The sequence below is a fragment of the Mastigoproctus giganteus genome, chromosome 1, assembly GCF_048544385.1.
Source record: "Mastigoproctus giganteus isolate SK-2022 chromosome 1, ASM4854438v1, whole genome shotgun sequence".
Lineage (NCBI taxonomy): Eukaryota > Metazoa > Arthropoda > Arachnida > Uropygi > Thelyphonidae > Mastigoproctus > Mastigoproctus giganteus.
The window spans coordinates 108,390,574-108,415,490 of NC_143575.1; the positions used below are offsets into that span (position 1 = coordinate 108,390,574).

The 24,917-nt window shown below is 36.3% G+C and overlaps 1 protein-coding gene across 1 annotated transcript in view; it reads left to right on the forward strand.

The window, feature by feature from the left end:
* Window positions 1–24,917, forward strand: part of LOC150091089 (ecto-NOX disulfide-thiol exchanger 2) — a 230,637-nt gene that overhangs the window by 3,824 nt on the left and 201,896 nt on the right. Inside the window, exons 2-3 of the mRNA XM_090382875.1 lie at window positions 1,730–1,803; window positions 13,025–13,198. Coding sequence (XP_090239001.1) covers window positions 13,048–13,198 — 151 coding nt within the window. The 5' untranslated portion in view covers window positions 1,730–1,803; window positions 13,025–13,047. The remainder of the gene's footprint in view (window positions 1–1,729; window positions 1,804–13,024; window positions 13,199–24,917) is intronic.

The window sequence follows — 24,917 nt, forward strand, 5'->3', positions numbered from 1 at the left end:
TATTTCCTAAGTTTTAGGCCAAGCCGGGGTACTAGAAACTTTTTTTCAGTTACCATAAAGCTCTCTATTTGGGATACTACACTAATGACAATTCGTGTCATCCTGAGTGCCTGGCACTCAGTAGTTGACCGATTTATTTACTTATTTTATTCACATTTTACTTATTTTTCTCTATATACTTGAATAATAAATTTATACTTAATAAACTGTGTTAATATACTAAATTTGTTGTTCTTTTTCCAAAAAACATTACTACGAAAGTAACTATCAGAAAAAAAAAAAATTTTTAGAGTACTTTTCATATCCTTTTAATTTTCAATTTTTCCTGATAGCAAAGAATGAGTACCGGCACCTATTTTTTTACAAAAAAAGCACTGTACACACACACACACACACACTGATGAGCCAAAACATTATGACCAGCGAGTCATTGTGCAGATCGAAGCAGCTGCAGGCGAACTATGGTGTGTGCATGGGTCGGCACGTAGTATAAAAATCGCCTGATACTGAGCTCCATTAATCAGTGTTACTCTAGGTACACCCTTTCATGGGAAAGGCAGTGGACTTAAGTGAGTTTGAAAAAGGCCAAATTGTAATGGCCAGACAACTAGGTCAGAGCATATCCAAATTGGCACAGCTGGTGGGGGTGCTCACGGTCATTCATGGTTAGTACCTACTGAAAGGGATCTGAGGAGGGAAACCCATGAACCGACGGCGAGGTGTTGGATGACCACGGCTCATCGGTGTTCGAGGTGAGTGAAGGCTCTCCTGGATGGTACACGGCAACAGAAGGGCGACTGTGGCGCAACTCACCAGTAATTGGAATGCTGGTGACGGGAGTAATGTGTCGCAACAAACAGTACATCGAACCCTGTTGAAAATGGGGCATAGCCACAGACCGCTCTGAGTGCCCATGCATACCATGGTTCTCCGGTGACAGCGCCTACAATGGGCACATGAGCATCAAAACTGAACCTTGAGTGATTGGAAGAAGGTCGTCTGGTCCAATGAATCATGTTTCCTTTTGCACCATGTGGATGGCCAGGTACATGTGCGTCATTTACCTAGGGAAGTAGTGACGCCTGGATGTACTGTGGGACGAAAACAAGCCTGTGGTGGTGACATGCTTCAGGCGCTGTTATGCCGGGATACCCTGGGTCCAGTCATTTATGTGCCATTCACTCTGATGTCTACCACCTACCTAAACATCATTGCTGACTAGGTACATTCTTTCATGGCAACAGTCTTCCCCCTCTGGCAGTGCCATCTTTCAGCAAGATAATGCACCATGCCACATCGCCCCGGATTGTTTGAGACTGGTTGAGACCGCAGAACATGAGGAAGACTTCCAGGTATTGCCCTGGCCTCCAAATTCCTCAGACATCAATCCCATCTAGCATCTGTGGTTTGTGTTGGAACAGTAACTCCAATCTGCGCCGTCTGAACCACAGACCTGACAGGAGTTAAAGGATCTGCTCGTTACATGTTGGTACCAGATACCGCAAGACATTTAGAAATCTTGTAGCATCCATGCCTTGCCGGGAATGAGCTGTTTTGGCTGCACTTGGAGGACCCACATCATATTAGGTAGGTGGTCATAAGGTTTTGACTCATCGGTGTGTGTATATATATATATATATATATATATATATATCTTTTAATTTTATTTTTATTTTTATTTTTTGTGATCATATCAAAATTGATATAAAAAGTTAAATAACTGTTTCAGCATGCTGACCCTGATAGCATCCAATTGCTCATTGATGAAATGATTGTTGCCTCCATAAAGCAGAACTTTCAGAAGTGAGTATGACTTTATGGCCAAGATGATGTCAAAGATATGCCAAGATGATATCAAAGTGTGTTTCCGCACTTTGACATCATCTTTGCATTGTTTTTATTTTGATTTTCTTGCGCTGCATATACAGTGGACCCCACTTTACAATATTAATCCGTTCTAAGATACCATCGTATCTTTGAAATTTTCTCTTGATAACTAAGCTATTTATCTGTATAAAAGGTGATTTTTATAATGAAATTGTATTAGTTTTATGTTGAATACCAAATATTCTATTTAGTACATTTATGTCAAATAAGCACAACACAAAAATGTTGTGCTTATTTGACATAAATAAGGATGCAAAAAAAAAAAAAAAAAAAGCAAAACGTTTGCAAATGCAGCTATTGGCTAAGAGGAAGGACCACGTGATCTAGTTGGAGATGATTGTAAGTCTATCATAAAGTGAAAAAGTAGGCACCAGTTAATATGATCACTGGTTAGTAGATTTAGCCACTTTATAGAATAAAATTTCAAAAACCAATTAAAATGAAATTAGCTGCACTTTAATCGTCATCATATTTTTGGTTATAAGAATCAATTTTGAATGTCTTTGTGATATTTTTCTAAAGCACATTTTTGGAGTTCACTCCATAAAACAATAAAAGGAATATGCAGTTTCTGATTTATTGGGGTTTTCTGTTAGTGTAATTTATTATAAACAGGCGGTAAACTCAATTTTATTGCATTTACGATAAAATTGAAAGCTGGAATTTGTGGGTTTTTACATTATTATTAGCATTAGCAAAGGCACATGATGCAAGAAAGCAAGCTTATATAGCATCAGCCAAAAAAAAACACACACCCTTCTCATTTCACCCATCCACTTGCTCCAAATGTTTGTCTAGTTCTGGCTTGAATCTATTTAAGCTATCAACTTCTAAAACGGAAGATGGAAGTTTGTTCCAGCAATCAACCACCTGCTGGCTAAAAACAAATTTCCGCACATCTATCCTACAACTGTCTTCCGTAAATTTGAATTTATGCCGTCTCGGGTGATTATTCTGAGCAAGAAGAAGAATCCCATCAGCATTGAGCATGCTCAAACCATTCAAGTCTTTATACACCTCAATCAGATCATCTTGTAGGTGCCTAGTCTCCAGACACTGTAATTTGCAAAACTTAAGCCTTTCTTCATAAGAGCAACACTTTGTTCCATTCACTAATCTTGTTGCCCTTCTCTGCACTCGTTCCACAACCTCTACATCCTTCTTAAAATGAGGCCTCAAGTCTTGTATACAGTACTGAAGACGTGGCCTGACCATTGCCTTATCCAAGGGGATAATCACTTCCTTATCTCTGGTAGAAAAATTCTTGTATATCATTGACAAGACACCATGAGCTACTCTTGCAGACCATCAACACTGGTCAGAAAACTTCATATCTGCCTGCACAATTATCGCCGGATCCTTTTCACTCTGTACCACTATCAGTATAATACGACACAGTTAATACATTACTCTGGGGTTTATTGCTTGCCATATGCAGTACTTTATATTTGTCAATTTTAAACTTCAGTTGCCACCTCTCAGCACACCTGTTCAACTTTTCCAGATCCTGTTGCAGCACCGTACTGTCATTAATGTCATTAACAACCCTGCCGACCTTGGTATAGTTTGCAAACTCGGACATTAACCTTGATATACCATCATCAATATCATTAATAAATACAGAAAACAACATTGGACCAAACTCAGCCCGTGGGGGACTCCGCTAATAACATTAGTCCATGAAAAACGGTGTCATTGATTACCACTCTCTGTCTTTTTCCATTCAACCATCCCTTTATCTATAGCAGCAGTTTGCCTCCAATGCCACACTGCTCCAATCCGTGCAGCAGTGTTCCATGTGCAACAGTATCAAAAGCCTTTCTAAGATCCAAATATATGATATCAAAATTATTCTTTGCATCCAGATAGGAGATAGTATCTAATCAAATTGGTCAGACAAGACTTCCCTTTAACAAACCCATGCTGTGTTTGAGCTATAACTGAATTCTTGTGTAGATGATCCCGCAATGCTTCTTCAACAATTGCCTCCATTAATTTCCCTGAAACAGAAGTTAAACTAAGAGGTCTGTAATTACCTGTGTCTCCCTTTAATCCTTCTTTGTGGATTGGGTTCACATTTGCACATCTCCAGTCCATGGGTACCTCCCCTGAGTTCAAAGCAGCTCTCATAATTATGGCTAAGGGTTTGCTTACTTCCTTTGCTGCCTCCTTTAATATAACTGGAGATCCCATCCACCCCAGTTGCCTTTCTTGTGTTTATCTTCAACAATTTCTTCTCCACTTTACTCTCAGTTATTATAAGATTATCTAGCTTACTGCCAGAGTTGAATACACCTCTGGCATTCCCCTCCCTGAATAATGCCTCATGTATGAATGTAGGTGCAAAATATTCATTTAGTTTGTTAGCTACCTGAGCAGGATCATCAGCAGTTGAACCATTGATATCAAGTGGACCAATCTGATTCATCTCCTTCCTATTCAAGTTTACATAAGTAAAGAACTCTTTGCTGTTTTTCTTTGCATCTTTTGCCAAAGATTTCTAGTAATCTGCCTTTGCCTGCCTAACCTCCTTTATGACTTGGTTACAGACCAGCTTATATCTATCATAGGCTTGCGTGTCACCTGTTAATTTATATGTATCCCATGCATTTTTCTTCAATGACACATGTCTAATTAGATCATCTGACATCCATTTAGGCCTAAATTTTGAACAATATTTCTTAGTTGGTATGAAAAGCCTAGTAGCTTACAAGATTAATTCTTTGAATGCTTCCCATTTTGAATTTGCTGTTGGTAACATCATAGGTTGGTCCCACCGTATAGAATTTAAATACTGTCTCAGACCATTGTAGTCACCTTTACGAAAGCAAAAACCCTTCCCTTTACACCTAATGGTAGTTACCTCTTTGAGTAAATCCAACTTCAGCACACTGTGGTCACTGTCACTTAGTGGTTCCTTTATCTGCAGATTCTTAATATATGAAAAATCACTACTGATAATCAGATCAAGAGTATTACTCCCTCTAGTTGCCTACCGAACATGCTGCTGTAGAAAACAATCATCCAATAGATCCACAAAAGCCTTGTTGGTGTGTGAGTGACCAACCCACAAATTCCAGTCAATATCTGGGAAATTAAACTCCCCCATTATAAGACATTCTGATTTACTGGCCCACTCTATTTCTCTGTATAGTTGTTTATTATACTCATCAGTCATCAGGCTTATAACACACTCCTACTCTCAAATTTGCTGTCCCAGTGCTTATGTCACGCCAAACTGACTCTACACTGCACTGTCCAGCCATGTTGACTGGATTTTTTGTGTTTCTCCCTTGGATTTTATGTGTTTCTTAACCAATAGCATAACCTGTCCTCCCTTCCTATCCTGTCTATCCTTCCTGTACACATTGTACTCTCCAAATTCCAGTTCTGCATTCCTTATATCTGTGTGTACCACATTTCTGATATCCCAACAATATCTGCCTTTGAAGTTTTGACAAACACTTCAAATTTATCAAATTTATTTACCAAACTCCTAGCATTGGTGTACACACAAGTATACATGCACCTGTTTCTCTTCTTAGCTACTGTAACAGAGTCCATGTATTTACTTGTTCCGCAATGGCTCCCAGCAGTCTCTGGAATCCCCTGCACCTTGTTTTCCAGGCTGCTGCTCATTTCAATAGAATCAGTGCAAGAATCACTTTCACCTCTTCCAGCAGCTACTGTTAATCTGTTTGTCCATGTATCTCCCCAAGCTAGCAGTTTTCTGACCTACTTAACTCTGTCTCGATAGCATCTGCAAATATTTATCATCTGTTAACAAGCATAGACCAAGATTAGAAAAATTCTACACCTTGGGCCTTGCACAATCTCTCCCTGGCCAAATTGATCGACAAGATTGTCATCATATACTCCCTCCTATCGTGTCTGGGCAGAATTGCAGACTTTCAAATTCAGCCCTAATTCATGGCTTTTTTTCAACATTGACTTGTACTTGTTAAGTAATTCTGCCGGTATCTTACTCTTACTGCCGATATGTACAATAATATCACCTTTTGTGCCTTTAAAAGATGATATCTGCTCTACAACGTCATTATCCTTTGCCCCTGGCAGACATACCCTGGTCCTGTTCCACCTATCATTTTTGCACAATATGTTCCCTGTTTTCCTGACAATAGAATCACTGACAACAACTTCCTTTGGGACCAGCACATTCTGCTTTGGGGGTTACCGCTGTGTTGCGTGATGTTCAAATGCAAGCTCTGGCATTGATGTGGGCAGCTGAGAGCTTGATGGGCTCCTCAATTTAAATTCTTCGATGGCATCCATCCTGTCCTTCAAGCTCTCATATAGGCCCATAATGCTGAGTTTGCGCATTATTTCCTCACACTCCTTACGTTGCGCACATGCAAAGATATTCCCATTGGCAATATCATGTCCCGTTCCTGATTGTCCACAAACATCAAACAAGCAGTGCATTTGAAAAGGCTATGATTGAGAGGACAACCGCCTCCCTCAGTTCTCTCCTGAGCCACAGCACTCCCATTAGTTTGAGCTGAGTCATGATTTCTATTCAATTTCAAATAAAATTCCAATACAAAGTATAACCCTAAACTTATATTCCGATGCAATTAGAACATTATATATATGTATTTCAGTATTGAATATTATCACCAAGTTACGTTACACAACTTTCTTATCTCCTGTGCAATTATATGTATTAATTTATGTTACGTTTGAAAAATCTCGGTCCTTATATGTATTTAGTTAAAAAAGTACCATTTAATTGGCAGTGAAATTTAATAAGATTAGTAAATTTTACTGATTAATTGATACTACTATACTCACTCTCTAGTTTTACGTTAAACCTTCAAGCTATCTAGTTTGGGGTATGTGTTGTATTGTATAACAATGGTTGCAAGTTACGAACCTAAATCTACGGACACTAGGTATTAATTACTTTCAAAATCGCCTTATCTAATTTCAAAATAAACCACGGAGCTTGACTAGGTCTATAAGCTACTTATAGAAAATAATTTAAAATAACAATTAAGTCAATAAAATGGCTAAATATAATTAAAAACTTAGCGTTCATGAGAGCAGCAAAACTTGTCCAACATGTGAATTAGATACTCTTACCGATACTAAGTAATAACCTACAAAATCTCTATCTAAGTTCAAATTAAACTAAGTATCATTACTAGGAATATAAAGCACTTCTAGAAAATAAATTAATATGCCAATTTAAGTCAATAAAAAAGCAAAAATTTAAGAAAAACTTCTATTAGCTGGAGCTGTAAAAACTTTGCCTTTTCACATGTACTCTGATAACCAAACACTTATTGTGAAATGTTTTCCCTGCCATGAAATTTTTAGTCATATAAAAACATAAATAAATTTTCAGTATCTTCTCTTCATTCCTATTTTTTAAGCTTCGTAAACTTGTTACTACGTGTTATTTTCAATTTGTGTTCTGTGTTCTTTGTTATTGATTGCTTATCTTTTTTACTGTTTTAAATTTTACAACCCAAAAAAAAAAAAAAAAGTCAGTTAACTAAAATATCAACTAGTTAGTATGTGCATATTACAATATGTATTAATTAAGCTATATACGTAAGCTTAAATTTATTTTTATTCTGTTAACCTGTGCAAAATATTCTTCCGATTTTCACATATCATTTAATTTTGCTAATTGGTAATGTAATAAAGTGTAAATTTGTGATCTTTACTTTTATAGCCTGTGGTTAATATTCCTCCTATTTTCGCTTATTAGAATCACCATTTAATAGAATTAAAATTCAATTCGCAAACGTGATCACAAGGACCTGCATATAGTGAACGGTATTTTATTATGGAGAGTCCATTGTAAAATGATTTGATCATATAGTGAACAAATCGTAAAGCAGGGGTTCACTGTATTAATGTAATTAAATGATGATGATGATACAATTAAATAATACATTAAAAGTTGACCACTGTAGAAAGAGGTCATTTGTATGCTTGTTCCAACCCGTGTTTGCATCAGTAAAATTATTTGTTAACAGCACACAGTTTAATTAAATATTATGTAAATGAAATATGGGAGAGAAAAGAAAATGAGTTATTGTTTCTATGAAACTAATCTGAGTAGCTGTTGATTTTGGTGTGGACTTGACAACTGAAAAAACGATAAAAGATTGAAAAGAATATTGCACTCGGTTTTTTTTTTTTTTTCACGTGGGTAGTTAATTTCTTGCTCCACATTAAAGAAATCAAAATTAAAGATGATAGACAATGAATTATGACTTTGGTTTATAAAAGAAAGACGACATGGAAATCTACTCGGCAGATGCAAAAGCAATATCAATGAAAACATCAAATGACTGGTGCTGCAGAAAAAAATTTTATAGCAAAGTGAGGGATGGCTTGAAGGTTAGAAAAAATATATAGTATTGAGTATTAGAGGGGAAAGAATATCCATTGATCAGCCTCCTGCTCAACAATTTGCAGAAGATTTGTCAACAGAAAAAAATGATTAGAGAACTCTACAGTCCAGATGAAAGTGGTCTAAATTATAAGAGGTTACCTACAAAAACAATGGCAAAAAAATAAATAGATAAAAAGGAGCCTGTAGCATCAGGATAAAACAAATCAGAAGAGATTAGTGCAGTAGCTTCTTGTAGAAATACTAGTGAAACTCACCAATGCTGATTTTTGTTCCTAGTAAAGCAACAAAACTGGTATTTTTAAAAGCTTTTAAAAATATCAGTGTACTGCCACCTGCAAATATCAGCTTGGATGGACTCATTCAAAAATTTTTTTCTTATTGAATTTTTATCTTTTATAAAGAAACCGAAGAAAAACTTACCTGAAAAAAATAAATAAATAAAAAGGAGCCTGCAGCACCAGGATAAAACAAATCAGAAGAGAGTAGTGCAGTAGCTACTTGCAGCAATACAACTGAACCTCACAAATGCTGATTTTTGTTTATAGTAAAGACTTATGTTACCCATCTGTGGACAAATTCAATGGAAAAGTTTGGTGAAACTCAAGCAGTTGCTCTTGACATTTCAAAGGCTTTTAATTGTGTTTGGCATAAAGGTCTTCTAAATAAGCTTCCATCTTATGGTTTGCCAACTGTTTTTTGTAAATGGTTATCCAGTTTTCTCTGACTGCTCACTGTCGGTGATGGTGGATGGCTATCTATCTATCTTCTAACTTCTCCACTAATGATCGTGTTCCCCAAGGCTCAGTTCTTTCTTCCACTCTTTTCCTCTTGTATATCAATGACCTTCTTCCCTTGACTGGAAATCCTATCCATGGTTCTGCTGATGATAGCACATTTCATTCCACCTTCCAGTTTGAGAAATGTTGCCCTGCTCAAACAGTTTCAACATCTCGAATATCTATTACCAATTCCTTAAATTCTAATCTCCAGTGAATTCCCCAGTGGGGCAGAGATAACGTATTTGTATTCAGTCCTCCTAAAACTCAGTCCTATCTTATATCGCGCCGAAAGGATTCATTTGCTCCTATTCTTATCTTTGATGACACTCCGATTTCCTGGCAAGATCATATATTTCTTTTGTGGATTACCCTGACTTCTAATCTGTTTTGGCATAAGTGGCATAAATATTACATAAATTTGTAATATTTATGTAATATTTGGCATAAATATTACAAATATTTATTCTTCTGCATAAAATAAAAACTAGATTTTCTCTTTTACTCTCAACATTACTTTTCTTCCAAACATCTGTACACTCCACAAATTGCAAATCTGACCTACCATGGAATATTGTTCCCACATCTGGGACGGTGTCCCCAAAACTGCTCTCAGGCTTCTAGATTCCGTTCAAAAGTGGGCAGTTAGGTTAATTAATGACTCATCTCTAACAGAGTCTCTCTCTCTCTCTCATAGATATTCTGTTTCTGCTGAATGCTTTTTCTGTAGATACTTCCATGGGCACTGTTCTTTTGAATTGGCTTTTATAATTCCTGCTCTCTTTTCCAAAGCAGTCCGAACATGTGCCACACCCATTCAGCATCCGTTTCCTCTCCAGCTTAAAAATCACAGAACCAACTTTTCTTTCATTTATTCATTCAACTTCTGTCTTCTTGAACAACCTTCCTTTATTTGTATTTCCTGAAAGTTACAATCTACAGAAGTTCAAGTCTAATGTCAACAAATATCTTCTTTCATCTCCCCAGCCTTCAATCCATTCACAGTACTGAGTACTATAGGTTCTAATACCTCTCGTGATTGGGGTTTTCATAAAAAATAAAAATAATTAAAGCTATATACATAAGCTAAATTTATTTTTAATTTGCTATCCTGTGGATAATATGCTTCCAATTTCCATGTGTCATTTAATTTTGTTAATTGGTTGGTCAGGTTATAAAAGTGTAAGTTTGTACTTTATATCTTCATTTTTATAGCCTGTGGATAATATTCCTCCGATTGCCGTTTAGATTCAAAATTCAATTCACAAATGTCTTCACAATAACTTGCTCTTACTGTAATTATTTTCTGCCACCAGCATAAAAAAAAAATAATAAAATAAAAATAAATGTTGGCTCATTTGGATTATTGATGTTTCGAATTATTAATGTTCGGATTTTCGACACTACTGTAGTAGCAGGTTAATGTCTGTTATTATTGTGTATATTGTTAAATATTGTTTATGCAAAAATTTAGCATTCATTTAACCCTCCTATTGTGTTTGGGTCAATATGACCTGGTCGCCTTCTTTTAATGCCAATAAATCCTATATTTATTTAAATATTTTGTTGCCGCTCTATGACTTTTACTAATTTACCCTAATAACGGTGTACCAAGATTGACAAAAAATTTTTACAGTTAGTTTTTTTTATAAATGTAATTGTTACACTTATTGTGCTTGGGTCAATACGACCCGACGATCAGTTTTATTAAAATTAAGGAACGAATTACTATCATAAATCATATTTTATTGGTTTTGTTTTTTTTCTTCATAGAAACGACTTACATTACCATGTTTCTTGAACAAGTTTCAGCATGTGCATGCGGTGAATCACAAGTTGATGCCTTTTGATGCTGATGGGGGCTTGTCGGAGCCTTCTTGTATGTATCTGCCAGTGTGCACTTATGTGTCAGTTTCTTGGAAAACATCAAGCTTGGTGCTACTCTAAGAGACAACAGTAGGAAGAAATTGTTGAAGGTGTGTATTAAGAGATTGTTGATGGACAGTGAAATTGAGAATCTTTCATATGCTTCTGATTGTAATGATAGTACTTCTGAAGTAGAGGACCATTTGTCTGAAGCAGAGGTGCATAGGGAATCGGATAATGAAGAAGTGGAACCTATGATTTCAGATGAAGCTGTTGTGGCTAATTATGTAACCTCAAAAAATGACAATATAGTGTGGAACTGCAACACACCTAATCGACAAGGAAGATTTTCGTCAGAAAATATTATTACGTTGAATCCTGGACCAACAAGGTACGCTACATCTAGAATATATGATATAAAATCCTCCTACTGCTTATTTTTTATGCCAAAAATTGTAAACTTAATTTTGCAGATGTCAAATTTAGAAGGAAAAAGAATTTATGGTGACCAGTTGCAAGAACTAACAGTAGTTGAATTAGAAGCATATTTTGGTCTACTGCTTTTAGCTGGAGTGTATAAATCTCATAGGGAAGCAACCTATGGGATGGAAATGTAGGCCGCCATATATTCAAGGCAACGATGTTCCTACAACGATTCCATGTAATTTTGTTAATAATTCACTTTGACAATAAAGGAACTCAATCACAACGTCGCTAGACTGATTAATTAGTTGCCATACGGGACTTGTGGGATGAATGGGTTGCAATTCTACCTACGGTCTATAATGCTAATGAAAATGTAACAGTAGATGAGCAACTGGTACCTTTTAGAGGCCATTGCCCATTTAAGCTGTATATAGCCAACAAGCCAGCCAAATACAGAATCAAGATTTGGACTTTATGTGATTCTGTAAATATTTATGCATATAATATGCAAGTATACCTCAGGAAAAAAGAAGGTGAACCTCCAGAAAAAGGCCAAGGTAAAAGAGTTGGCTAGACCTTACTTATGGTCTAAAAGGGCAAAACATAACGTTTGATAATTTTTTTACATCTTACGAACTGGAGCAGATGCCATTGAAAAGAAAGATTACCATGCTTGGTACTATTCGAAAAAACAAGCCTTAACTGCCAACCGAATTGGTCTGCAACAGGAAGGAAGTCCTTTCTTCAAAGTTCTACTTCAGCAATAACACAGTGGTAGTTTCTTATATTCCAAAACGGAATAAAAATGTCACATGCATGAGCACCTTCCATCACGATTCCGGTGTGTGTGTGGTAAAGATCATAAAAAGCTGTTTATGATTTTAGATTACAATAAAACCAAAGGTGCCCTAGATACTTTAGACAAGTTGATTATAACATACACATGCAGACGACAAACTAAAAGATGGCCAATGTCTATCTTTTATAATATCATGGCATTTCTACTTACAACAGCTACGTTCTGTAGTGCGAAGTAAATCCAACCTGGAGTGCTGGCAAACTTACAAAACGTCGACTATTTCTTGAAGAACTGGATAATTCCTTGATCACTCCCTTATTGCAAGAAAGAAAACACCTTCCTCGGAGTATTCCTGCTGCTGAAATGGTTAGAAGGGCACGACCATCAACCACCACTGCCAAAGCAAGGGAACAGGCGACCACAAATAAGCGTAAATGATGTAATTTTTGTCCGTCTTCAAAGGACAAAAAAACCAATATACTATGTTGTAATTGCTCAAAATAAGTATGTAAAGCTCATGTATATTACTACTGCCAAGACTAAAAAACTAAATGTATGATATACATTCAGTAATGGATAAACAGCTGTTTATCCATTACTGCCATTCATAAACAACCTTTTGGTCAATAAATGCTACATATATTCTTATTTATTTTATTATTTAGTAAACACATTACTGCCATATTAATTTAACACCAATAAAACAACACCCATAGATGCTCGGGTCATATTGACCCGAACACGATAAGTGTAACCAAAATGCAAACACAATAGGAGGGTTAAATAACAATTAATAAAGACCTTCAATCCATTTGAAAATTCATGATTAAAATTCTTAAATACTCTACAGAATTTTATTTTATTTGTTTCACTTAATAGCTTTTACTGGAGCATATACAGTCATGGAGAAAAGAAATGGTATTGCTCAGTCGCGTGTCTCTCAAAGTGAAGCATTAGATCCTGGAACTAATAATGAACCACTGGAATTCATGGCAACCAAAAATGTGCAGAATAGTATTTCTGAAGATCAGGTTAAATATTATGAATTGCAAGGTTTGTGATAATTTGTATTGTTAATTTCTGTAGACTTTTTCTCTTTTCTGCGCTTTAATTTAAAAAAAAAAAATACTGCTCATTTTGAAAACTTTTATGGCATTTAATTTGAATATCAGTTTTGATTAGGAACAGCTAGTGAGAAACATGATGGAGTTTGATTATCAGAAAACCATTTAGTCATGTTACAGTGAATGCTTGTTTTTAACAAAATTCAATTTAACGGACTTCAGAGAGAGAGACATATCCACTTAACTGTGCTTTTCATCTGTATAAGACTGTGTGTGTTACTGTCTCAGTTTGATGGTATTTACCTTCACTTAAAATATTTTAATAGTGAAACATTTAAACTATAGCTCATGAGAAGGCTGGCTCTGTTTTCATTTATGAATACAGTATAAGACAATTAGATCGTAAGCAGAAATACTGTTATGAAGCATTTTTGTTCTCTATTATGACTTGCTGATTTTGAAATACTGTATCCAGTTTGTGTTTACAGTTCTTGCTGTTATGAAGAAATGGTAAATAAGCTGAAATTCATATGACACGGGAAAGTGTCCAATATACAAGCAGAATCTGTATGCTGAAGTGAGAGTGGTGTTAAGTTTTCTATCACAGTACTGCCTTCAAGCCAAAGTTGTCAGATATATTTAGGAAGTGATGATACATAGTTAATATCTAGTAAGATATAAAATATAAAAAAATGTATATATATAAAGACTCTATAAAAATATATAAAGGCTTATTAAGACACTTTTATACTACATGGATTGAAAAAAAAACATGATATCAATTCTAAATTGTCATCTAATATTTCAGGATTCTTTCCAGATCTTATCATAAGTGGGACTCAGTAAGAAAATCTCATTCACCAGACTCTACTGCTAAATGTTCAGCATTCTGATGTGTTGATATTGTGTTTGTAAAATGACAGAAGCATCAATAAAAACCTATTTTTCTTTTTTTTTCCAATCCTATGTCATATTAAAGTATCATAATATATATGTGCACAGTCAGACCTCTATGTAATGAAATCAATCGTACGCTTAAAAAAATTTGTTAAACAGAAATTTCGTTATAAAGAAATATGACCTTTTCAACAATGAAAAATACTGTAATTGAACATTCAGAAATATAGTAAAAGATGCGAAATAAGTGGGAATGAATAAATTTTCTAACATTTTTAAACAATTAATTTATTAATACATACATATTAAGAAATGACTAATTACAGTGCTTTCTTTTACATTTTCTTGGCACCCGTGCCTCTTTTTTTTTAATCTTCTATTTGTAAACCATTTAATTCATGTCATATTCTGTTGAATATTCCTAATTCATGTCATACTGTTCAAAAAATTTACACAAAATAGGCTCTGAAACTGAGTTTTAATGCAGCTTCTCTCTACAATTAGATAAGGAATCATTAGCACTTAGAATTTTGTTCTTCTTACTGAAACTTACGTCTCTGTTTTTTGTGACATTTCAATTTCACAAGTTCCGCAGGTGTATATATCACAAGTGATATGTATATATCACTTGTGGGAAAACAAAACATTTGGACAGTGTAATTTAATACCAGTAACTTGTTGGAGACTCAAACTTTACATTGGTGGAAGTAATGGTCATGATTGTGATATCATATTGAAGGTTATCTTGCTGGTTGGATTGCTCTAACTTTATAGCAAATAACTTTATTTCCTTTATATCAAAAGTGTAAATTTTCTTGATTGTTTACTTGCTTTTGTTTATGGGCACTCTTTATTTTTCATGAAAACTACAGATGTGGCAGGGATTACAAGTTAAGTTACCACATTTACTTGGCAAGAGACAAAGTTGTAACCATTATTTGGTGTGGTCGGGATTGTGAATAATCAACAACTGTTTGATTTGTGCACAGTTTTAGATTTTCTCAACGGTATATTTTTATTCATTAAAAAAGAAATCGTGACAATTAAATAACCGTATGATTGTATAAAGCAGCAGAATTAAGTACATCATAATATAAATGGTTTTAGATTTTCATTTTTGATTATAGTAATTTGGCTGATAACAATAACTAGTGATAATATTGACTTGCATTCACTGTGTGTGTGTGTGTGTGTGCCGACCGGGCTAGCCGGGTGGGTAAAGTGCCTGCCTGGCAACCCAAAGGTTGCGGGTTCGATTCCTGCCTTGGGCTTGGATCAGAGTACTGCAAAAACCTTGGGAGGTGCATTATGGCCACAGAAGCCTATGCACCAACAACTACCAAAAAAAAAAAAAAACTGTGTGTGTGTGTCTGTAAAAATCTGCAGCCATTGTCAATCCACTGCAGGATAGAGACCTCCTTAACAAGTCTTGTTGAAGGAATTGGACCATAACTTGCCACGCTGGTCCATTGCTGGTTGGCAGATTGACCATATTTATCATTCAGCTGCTTCAACCCTTGTTTACTCAAAGAGTATGTGCTACTGCACTCCTGCTCCCAACCATTTGGCTACATAGGCCTATATACAGGGTGTTTCAAAAGTGATGGTCAATAATTTAAAGGTGAACTGTACAGATTACAATATGCAAAAAAAAAAAAGCCTACTAAACATGGGTCCTTAAGTGAATCGTTTTTGAGATATTGCACATTTCTAGTTGGGATCCACCACTGACTTGTTTGTTTAAGTTAGGTTATGCTCATTCTCTCCATTTCCCCTCTCTCTCAATGCTCTGAGATGTATCAGGCATACTAGTACTCGTCAAAGGATTGTCAACATGGATAGAGGTTACAGCAATGAAGAGTATGCGGACATGCACTTCATGTACGGTAAAGCCAACAGCAGTGCACTCCAGGCTGCATGTTTGTACCAAGAAGCATTTCCCTGCCGAAGGCAGCCCAACTGGCACACATTCATCAGGGTACATCAACACTTTAGAGAACATGGGCACTTTGCACATGGAGTACGAGCAGGTAGGCCTAGAAGCATAACACCTGATGTTCAGGAAAGGGTGTTAGAAAGAACATCCTGTAACATCTGTAAAATCCTGTGGTGTTGAAACAAAAAATTTTAAATGTATTATCTTATGTTTAATAAACCACCCTTAGCAAATGTTTCACAGCTTTTTGCTAAACTAGTGCTGCATAGTCAGTGGCAGATCTTAACAGAAAATGTGCATTATCTTGAAAATGGTTCATTTGCTGCCTGATGTTCACTGGGACTTTTTTGCTTATTTTAGTTTGTACTTTTCACCTTTAAATTATTGACCATCATTTTTGAAACATCCTGTAAATATGTATATATTTTTTATCTTAAAAGCTTCAAAGTTCAGAGAGTCATTGGGCATGATCATAAACTTTATTAGTTGGTCTTCAGACTCGGATATATTTTTTTTTTATGAAACCCCCAAACATGAGAGGTATTAGAAACTATAGTAATTAGTACCATGCTTGAGTTGGGGGTTGAGAAGATGAAAGAAGATATTTGCTCACATTAGACTTGAACTTCTGAAGACTAATTTTCAGGAAATACATACGACGGAAGGTTGTTCTGGAAAACGGCAGTTGAATGAATAAACGAGGAAGATAAAAAGTTGGTTCTGTGAGTTTGAAGTTGGACAGTAAATGGATATTGGTGGCAGTGGCATGTGTTTGGACTGTTTTGAAAGAGAGAGAATGGGAATTATAGAAGCCAATTCAGAACAGTGCCCATGGAAGTATCTGTAGAAAAGGCATGCTGCAGAAACAGTACATCTGTGAGACAGCGAGTGGAGAGACACTGTTAGAGATGAGTCAGTAGTTAACCTAACTGTCCTCTTCTGAATGGAATCTAGAAGCCTGAGAGAGGTTTTGGGGGGCACCGCCCCAGATGTGGGAACAATATTCCATGATAGGGTGGATTTGCAATTTGTACAGAGTGAACAACTGTTTGGAAGAAAAGTAACGTCGAGAATGAAAAAGAAAACCAAGTTTTTTAGATGCGGAGGAAGCAATATTTGTAATGTGCTTGTGCCAAGAGAGATTAGAAGTCAGGGTAATCCCCAAAAAAGATATATCATCTTGCCTAGAAATCGGAGCATCACCAAAGATAAACATAGGAGCAGAAGAATCCTTTTTGTGAGTATAAGGCAAGACTGAGTTTTAAAAGGATTGAAATCAACTAAGTTGTCTTTGCCCCACTGGAGAATTACCTGGAGATCTGCATTTAAGGAATTGGTGGTGAATATTAGAGAAGTTGAAGCTGATTGAGCAGGGCAAGGTGTCTCAAAATGGAAAGTGGAATGCAACGTGCTATCATCGCCAAAATTATGGATAGGATTTCAAGTCAATGGAAGAAGTTCATTAATATACAAGAGGAAAAGAGGGGGGGGGGAAGAACTGAACCTTGGAGCATTAGTGGAGAAGTTAGAAGACAGAGAGCCATCAACCTCAGTGAGCGATCAGAGAGAAAACTGGATATCATCAGCCATTTTCAATCCACTGCAGGATGAAGGCCTCTCCAGCAACTTTCCAGTTCCTTCTGTTTTGAGCACTGGCCATCCATTTACTACCCAAAAACTCATGAATTTCATCTATCCATCTCCGATTTTGTCTTCCAGGTTTTCTTCTACCTCCTCTTGGGTACCATTCTGTTATTTTCTTAGTCCATCTGTCATCATGTCTTCGAGCTATGTGTCCTGCCCAAGACCATTTTAGTTCTTTAGTTTTGATGAGAATGTCCTTTACTTGAGTTTGCTGCCTAATCCATGTCTTTCTCTTCTTATCTAACAGTCTGATTCCCATAACTTCGCTGTGTAGTTCTCAGCTTCTCTTCCATTCTTTTGGTGAGTGCCCAAGTTTCACTTCCATAAGTCATGGTGGGGAGTATACATTGATTCATTATTTTACGTTTCAGACAAACTGGGATATTGCTCTTCAGTATGTGACTATATTTCCTGAATGCTATCCATCCAAAATTTATTCTTCTCTTGATTTCCAGCCATTTATCATTATTACAGCTAATAACTTGTCCCAGATAAGTATATGACACCACCTTTTCAATTACTGCTCCTTCAATCATTATTTCCCTTTCCGTGGCATACTTGTTCATCATTACTTTTGTTTTAGCCATATTCATCTTTAGTCCAAAGTCCTTACTAACTGTGCATAACTGATTAAAATTTTCCTCTCATTCTTTGGGATCGTGGCTTATGACCACAATGTCATCTGCAAATCGTAAATGGTTTAGGTACTCTCCGTTCACATTGACTCCTTTCTGCGACCAGTCTAATCTTCTGAAAGCTTCAAGGGCAGCAGTAAACAGCTTCGGAGATATTGTGTCTCCTTGTCGAACTCCTTTCTCGATTTTAAATTTGCTACTGTCATTGTCTAGTCTTATAAAGGATGTAGCACTCTCATATATTTTCTTCAAAATCGTAATATATGGAGTATCTATGCCTTGTCTTTCCAGTGCCTGAAACATTGCCTTATGCTGTATGGAGTCAAATGCCTTTTCATAATCCACAAATGCCAGGCATAATGGTGTTTTATATTCATTTGCTTTCTCCATTAGCTGTGGTATTACGTGAAGGTGATCCATAGTTGAGAATCCTGTCCTGAAGCCAGCTTGCTCTTTCGGTTGATTCTCATCAAGTATTCTTTCTAATCTGTTAGTAATGACCCTTGTGAACAACTTGTAGATGTGAGATAACAAGCTAATTGGTTTATAATTTCCAATTTCTGATTTATCTCCTTTCTTATGCAGCAAAACTATGATTGCATTATTCCACTGCTTAGGCATCACACCTTTTCTAATGCACTTTGTGAAGAGCCTTGCCAGTTTTTGTGTTATGTCTCTTCCTCCCAAGTTTAACAACTCTACAGTAACTTCATCTTCCCCCGGGGCTTTCCGATTCTTCATTTTCTTCAATGCATGTTCTACCTCATCAGGAAGAATATCTGGTATGTCGTATGTGTTGCTACTTTGCAATCCATCTTCCCCACTGCTGGTATCATTCCCTCGCTCCTTGTATAATTCTCTATAGTAGTCTTCTGCTAATTGAATTATGCCTTCTCTGCTGTTTAGAAGTACGCCATCGCTATTCTTCAATTTCAGTATCATTTGTCTTTCTGTATTACTGCTCATGGCTGCTGATTTAAATCCTTTGTTTTCCCTTAATGCTTGTTGTACTTTTCTTGTGTTAAATCTTCTTATGTCCTCTCTGAGTCTCTTTCTAATGGCTTTGCATAACTCAGTATACTCAATTTTCTCCCTGTCAGTGTTTTTCTTGCTCTTCATTTGTCGTCCTCGGTTCATCATGACAAGTGTTTCTTGACTAATTTTTTCTTCTTTGGATTTCTGTTTCCCTATAGGTTTCTTGGGCTTTATCACTTTCAGAAAGTTACAATATTCCTCGTCGATATCTTGGTCCTGAGCAGTCTGCAGAAGCTCAAACTTGTTCTTAAGTTCCAGTACATACTGCTTTTTCTCCTTCTCTGTTATCTCAAAGACCTTTGTATTATTTACTCGAGTCAGTTTTTTCCTTTCCTTTCCTACATTTATATCAAGTGTACATCTTACCATTCTGTGATCACTTCCAACATTTACCTTATTCAGGAGATATAAGGTAAATTACTACGGATATAAGGTGTACATTTACTAACAGAAGATATATTGTGAATGATGTTACCGTAACATCATTCACAATATATCTTCTGTTAGTGAGGATGAAGTCGATTTCATTAGTTGTTAATCCATTTGGACTCTTCCATGTCCACTTTCTGTTCAACCTTTTCTTGAAAAAAGTGTTCATTACTGACAGTCCTTGAGATTCTGCAAATTCCACAAGTCTTTCACCTCTTTTATTTCTTTCACCAATTCCAAAATTTCCTATAGTTCCTCTTTCTGCACTGTTTTGCCTTTTTCCAACCTTAGCATTGAAGTCCCCCATAATAATAGTGTAGTGGGTTTTCTGCTCATCTAGAAGACTCAATTTCGGTGTACATTTCTTAAACCTCTTCATCATCATGGCTCGATGTTGGTGCATAAATCATTATAATCTTTAGGTTGTACCTCTTAGAAATCTTGAGTATTAGTCTTGACACCCTTGGTGATGTACTTTTGAATTCCAAAATGTTGTTTTTAAAATCTTTATGGACCAGAAACCCAACTCCACATTCACTCCTTTTACTGTTTCCATTGGTGTACAGCAGATTTCCACTTGATAAACTTATAAGTGATTCATTTCTTCTTGTTTCAGCCAAACCGATGATATTCCAATTCACATTTTCTAATTCCTTTTCCAGCTCTAATATCCTGTCTTCACCGATGAGTGATCGTACGTTATAACAGGCCAAGTTCAGTTTCCGTGCATGGCAGCCTGGTCGTACCCAGAGATTCTTAGCACCCTCTGCTTCCACTGTGATCCTCTCGCTGCCGTAAGAGGGAGTGTGATAGTTGCTGGGGACTGAGGGCCATTTGTATTGTTGTGCTCTCATATGCTGGAGGGTTTGGTCTTTTCCTCTTCACGCTGACCAGGCGTCTTGGAGAGAACCACTCTACACGTTCGTTGCCACCTAAGTGACGTAACAGGGCTTACCATCGAGAAGTTGTGCATGAGTGGATTTTAGGGAGGCAGGCCAACCGGACTTCTCCTAAATCTTCTGTAATAGAGAGATATTGGATCCATCAGTGTTTTAGGCTGAGTGTCTGATAACATACAATATACCTGTTCCCCTCTTTAAGCCCCCTCTAAAAACAGTTGGCAAACCATAAGATGGAAGCTTGTTTAGAAGACCTTTATGCCAAACACGATCGAAAGCCTTTGAGATGTCTAGAGCAACTACTTGTGTTTCACCGAACCTTTCCATTGAATTAGTCCATAAATGGGTAACATAAGCCAGAATATCACCCATAGATCGACACTGACGGAATTCATGTTGGCGATCGTTGATCAGATGGAAGGTTTCTAGGTAGTTTAAAAGTTGGTGGTTAATTGATTTCTCCATTATTTTAGAAAGAATAGAAGTAATTGCAATGGGACGATAATTGGATGGAGGGATTTGTCTCCCTTTTTAGGAACTGGCTGGATATGAGCAAATTTCCAAGCAGAAGGAAAAACACCTTTGGAATAAGAAAGTGAAAAAAGCCGGCAAAGAACAGGAGTAAGTTCAGGGGCACAGGTTTTGAGAACAAGTGGAGAAATAGCATCAGGACCTGCAGCTTTCTGAGCTTCAAGTTTCTTCAAAATCCTTCTGACATCCTTTTGACAGATGACCACAGGAGGCATTGAATGGAGTGTTTTGTGAATGGTGGGAGGTGTTTTACCAAGATCATTAATACATGAGTTGGAAGAAAAATGGGATTCTAGCAGGTCAGCTTTATCCTTGGCTGAAGTAACAACAGAACCGTCTGATTTTGACATGTGGGAAACAGAGATGGGCAAAAGTTGTGGTCAATAGCTTTGGCAAGAGCCAGAATGCTCAACTACCATTAGGGCAAGAGGCAAGTTTTCTACTCTCAGCATGTTAAAATCTAGTTTGGACTGATTAATAACTGCTTTACAATTGTTGCGAGCTTTGGTGTAGGCAGAAAATGAAACTGAAGCATTGGAAACAAGCCAATTACGATATGCAGCATTCTTCTCTTGAACAGCCTTAGCACATTTATTGGAAAACCAAAGGAGAAGATTTTAAAGTGGAGTGTGGAATAAAGGATTCCATTCCTGGAAGAATAATTTCACTGACACAATCTGAGCAAACATTGACATCAGAAGTTTTGAAACAGTAATCCGACCAAGGAAAAGAAGAAAAGAAATCTTGCAGATCATCTCATTTTGCATCCTTGTAATGCCAAACAATGTGATGGTGGGAATAGCCATGAGATAGTCTCCATTGGAGAAGAGACAATCACCAAGTTGTGATCTGAGGTGTCTAAAGGACCACTCACTTTGACTGTTGTGCTTAAAAAGATCAAGTGTGTTGGCTGTATGGTTAGGATTGTCTCGTATTTTGGTAGATAAATGAACAATCTGTGCAAGGTCATTAGTAATTGCAAAAGCCTCAGCACCTTGACCAGCTGGGTCAGTGTGACTAGAAAATGTAAGCATGCCGGAGTTGTGAACATTAAAATCACCACGGAAAATTGCCTCACTGTTAGGAAAGTTGGACTGGAGGAAGTCAAGTTGCAAAGAGAGGAAGTCAAAAAGCTTCAATTGTAAAATCTCAATATTATTGCTATTAACAAAATCAGAAAAACATGGGAACATTTCAGTATTATTTTGCTCAAATTCAGTTCCAAAGATTAAGTTTATTTTTGAAAGCTTCTAAGTATTAATATATTTGTTCCGTGTCCTTGAAGACTTAAATTTAAATCATTAAGTTTTTCAAATATACCTACCAACAAGGTAGCTAAGTTTTCCAAGCCAGTTTTTAATTGTAAACAGTTGAGCAAGGTTCCGATCTGTATGTGATAAAAACTATAAAATTTCATGTTTGAGGCCAAAAAGATGTTGCATCACTCACTGGACAACCATCGTTACAAAGCGTAGTGAAAAGTCTGCTATTTAAGCTTCAATTCTCAATAAAGTCCATCATACTTACTTCATCTTTCAAAACTTCATGCAAATCAGTTTGCGTTTCCTTCGCTACCAATACCTCCCCATGTGTAATGCAATGATTAAAAACTATTTGGAGCAATTTCCTTTACTTTTCCTTTTAAACCTTTATTTAATGCAGCCATCAGTACAAATTGCAACACAGATCTTCCACATTAGATTATTTACTTGAAAGAAAAATTCAAAAATCTTCTGGCTTGTTGTTCTTCCTTCCAAAGCTTTTCAAATTAGAAAATCCTCTAAAATATCCCCACTTAGCAGTATCCATAATATACAATAAGTTGAGCGTGGTTTGAAATATCTGTGGATTCATCTAACTGTATTGCAAAAATTGGACTTTCTCTAAACCGATTTAATAAATTGAATTTTATGTTGTCCGATAACTCTAATACGCTGCGAGATATGTCTCTGGACCGGAATTGTTTTTAAATTGTTGATGTACGTTTCTCCATGCATAATTGAAATAATTTTTTTTGCAGCAAGGAGAATGCACCGAATTACTAAGCAGAATAAAGCTTGTGTGCTATATATTGTATACACACTTGCTATGTATAATTACTGCTACTGCACATTTGCACTTCTGGCCTTTAGGCAATACAGTACAGGCAGTTTGAGAATTTGTGCTTCAGGAAGCACGAATTAAGAGCTAAAGGGATTAATTGGGTACTTGTCAGCATTTGAGTAGTACTGAGAAGTATCAATACATATTGAGATGTTGCACTAGTCAACTGATTTTTGTGTGTCTGTAGCTGGTGAGCAAATTAGGCATATTCCGAAGTGGTAGGCAGTAGGGAATCTCAGACTTGTAAGGTCTCTATAGTATTGAAAAAGTAATTTTAACAACAGGTTTTTAGCTTTTATGTACACAAAAAATAAATTTATTTAAAAATTTCCGTGACCCCTTTAATTTATCCCGCGACACCCAGAGGGGTCGTGCACCACTGCTTAGACTGTACTGTACTCCATACTGCTCGTCTATAATATTATTATCTAATATATATATATAATATATGTTGTATAATATTGAAGATAAATCAAGCAGACAATACCAAGATGGGTTTAAAGAAACGCAAGGGATATAAATATATTAAAAAAATATATATATATATATACATACAGTGGAACTTCTCTATTACGAACTTCTATTTAACGAATTTCTCTATATTACGAATTTTTTCACAAAACATTGCACCTTGAAACGAAATTAAATGTAAAATTAACCCCATATAACGAAGTGTTAGTCTCTCTATAACGAATTTTTAAAAAAAAATTAGTAAAAGCATTTTTGAAGATTTTCAATCATTTACTGCTAAACAGCCGCTCAAATATACTGCCTCCTTCCTTCCGAAATTGCGCATTAGCATCTGGAATTAAATAATCATTCTTTTAGTGAACACTTGTGGCCATTGATGCCCGTAGGAGGGTCTTTGTTTCATTTTTGTTACAGTTATTAAACCAAATGGGTTTTCTTAAAAGTGGTCGTAAACTTTACAATAAATAGCGTAGATTTGTAAATTGATGTTGGCTCAGGGGAAAGCGAAATTCGCTGCGGTAAACCTTTAGCATGCTGCCGCGGCAATACATAGAATGCTACCATAGTCGGTTTTTAGTAACGCCTACTGAGTGATATTCGCTTCTCACCTCAACTGTACCACGTGACCTTCATATCAATCATTATATGATATGTCCGTTCTCGTCTAACTGGACCCCCAGTAGATGGTTTTCATGATATTTTTTTTTTTTTTTTTTTTTTTCATTCGTCATCAATCACATAGGCTATATGCTCTTGTTTTTTTTTTTTTTTGTTTTTTTTCTTCTGAAAAGTAACATACAGCATACGTTAATCATAAATTTTCTTTCGTGTATATATGAATGAAAGCGGAATAAAAGAAATTCAAAGTCGTATATTTCTTCAAAGGGAGTGATACTGTTGAATTGGCAAGCGAACGTCGTTGAGTAGGCGGTATCTGTACTAACAATTCACTGTATGGCCAGCGCAGCGAAGTTTGCGGTGTATGTATCGACAAAAGCTGCAGTCCAGTAATTTTTACAATTGCGAAAACAATGTCGAAGAGAAAGTGTTTAAGTATTAATGATAAAGCAAAGATTGTTATGATATTGACCAGGGTTTTAAGAAAAAAGATGTTGCGGAGAAATATGG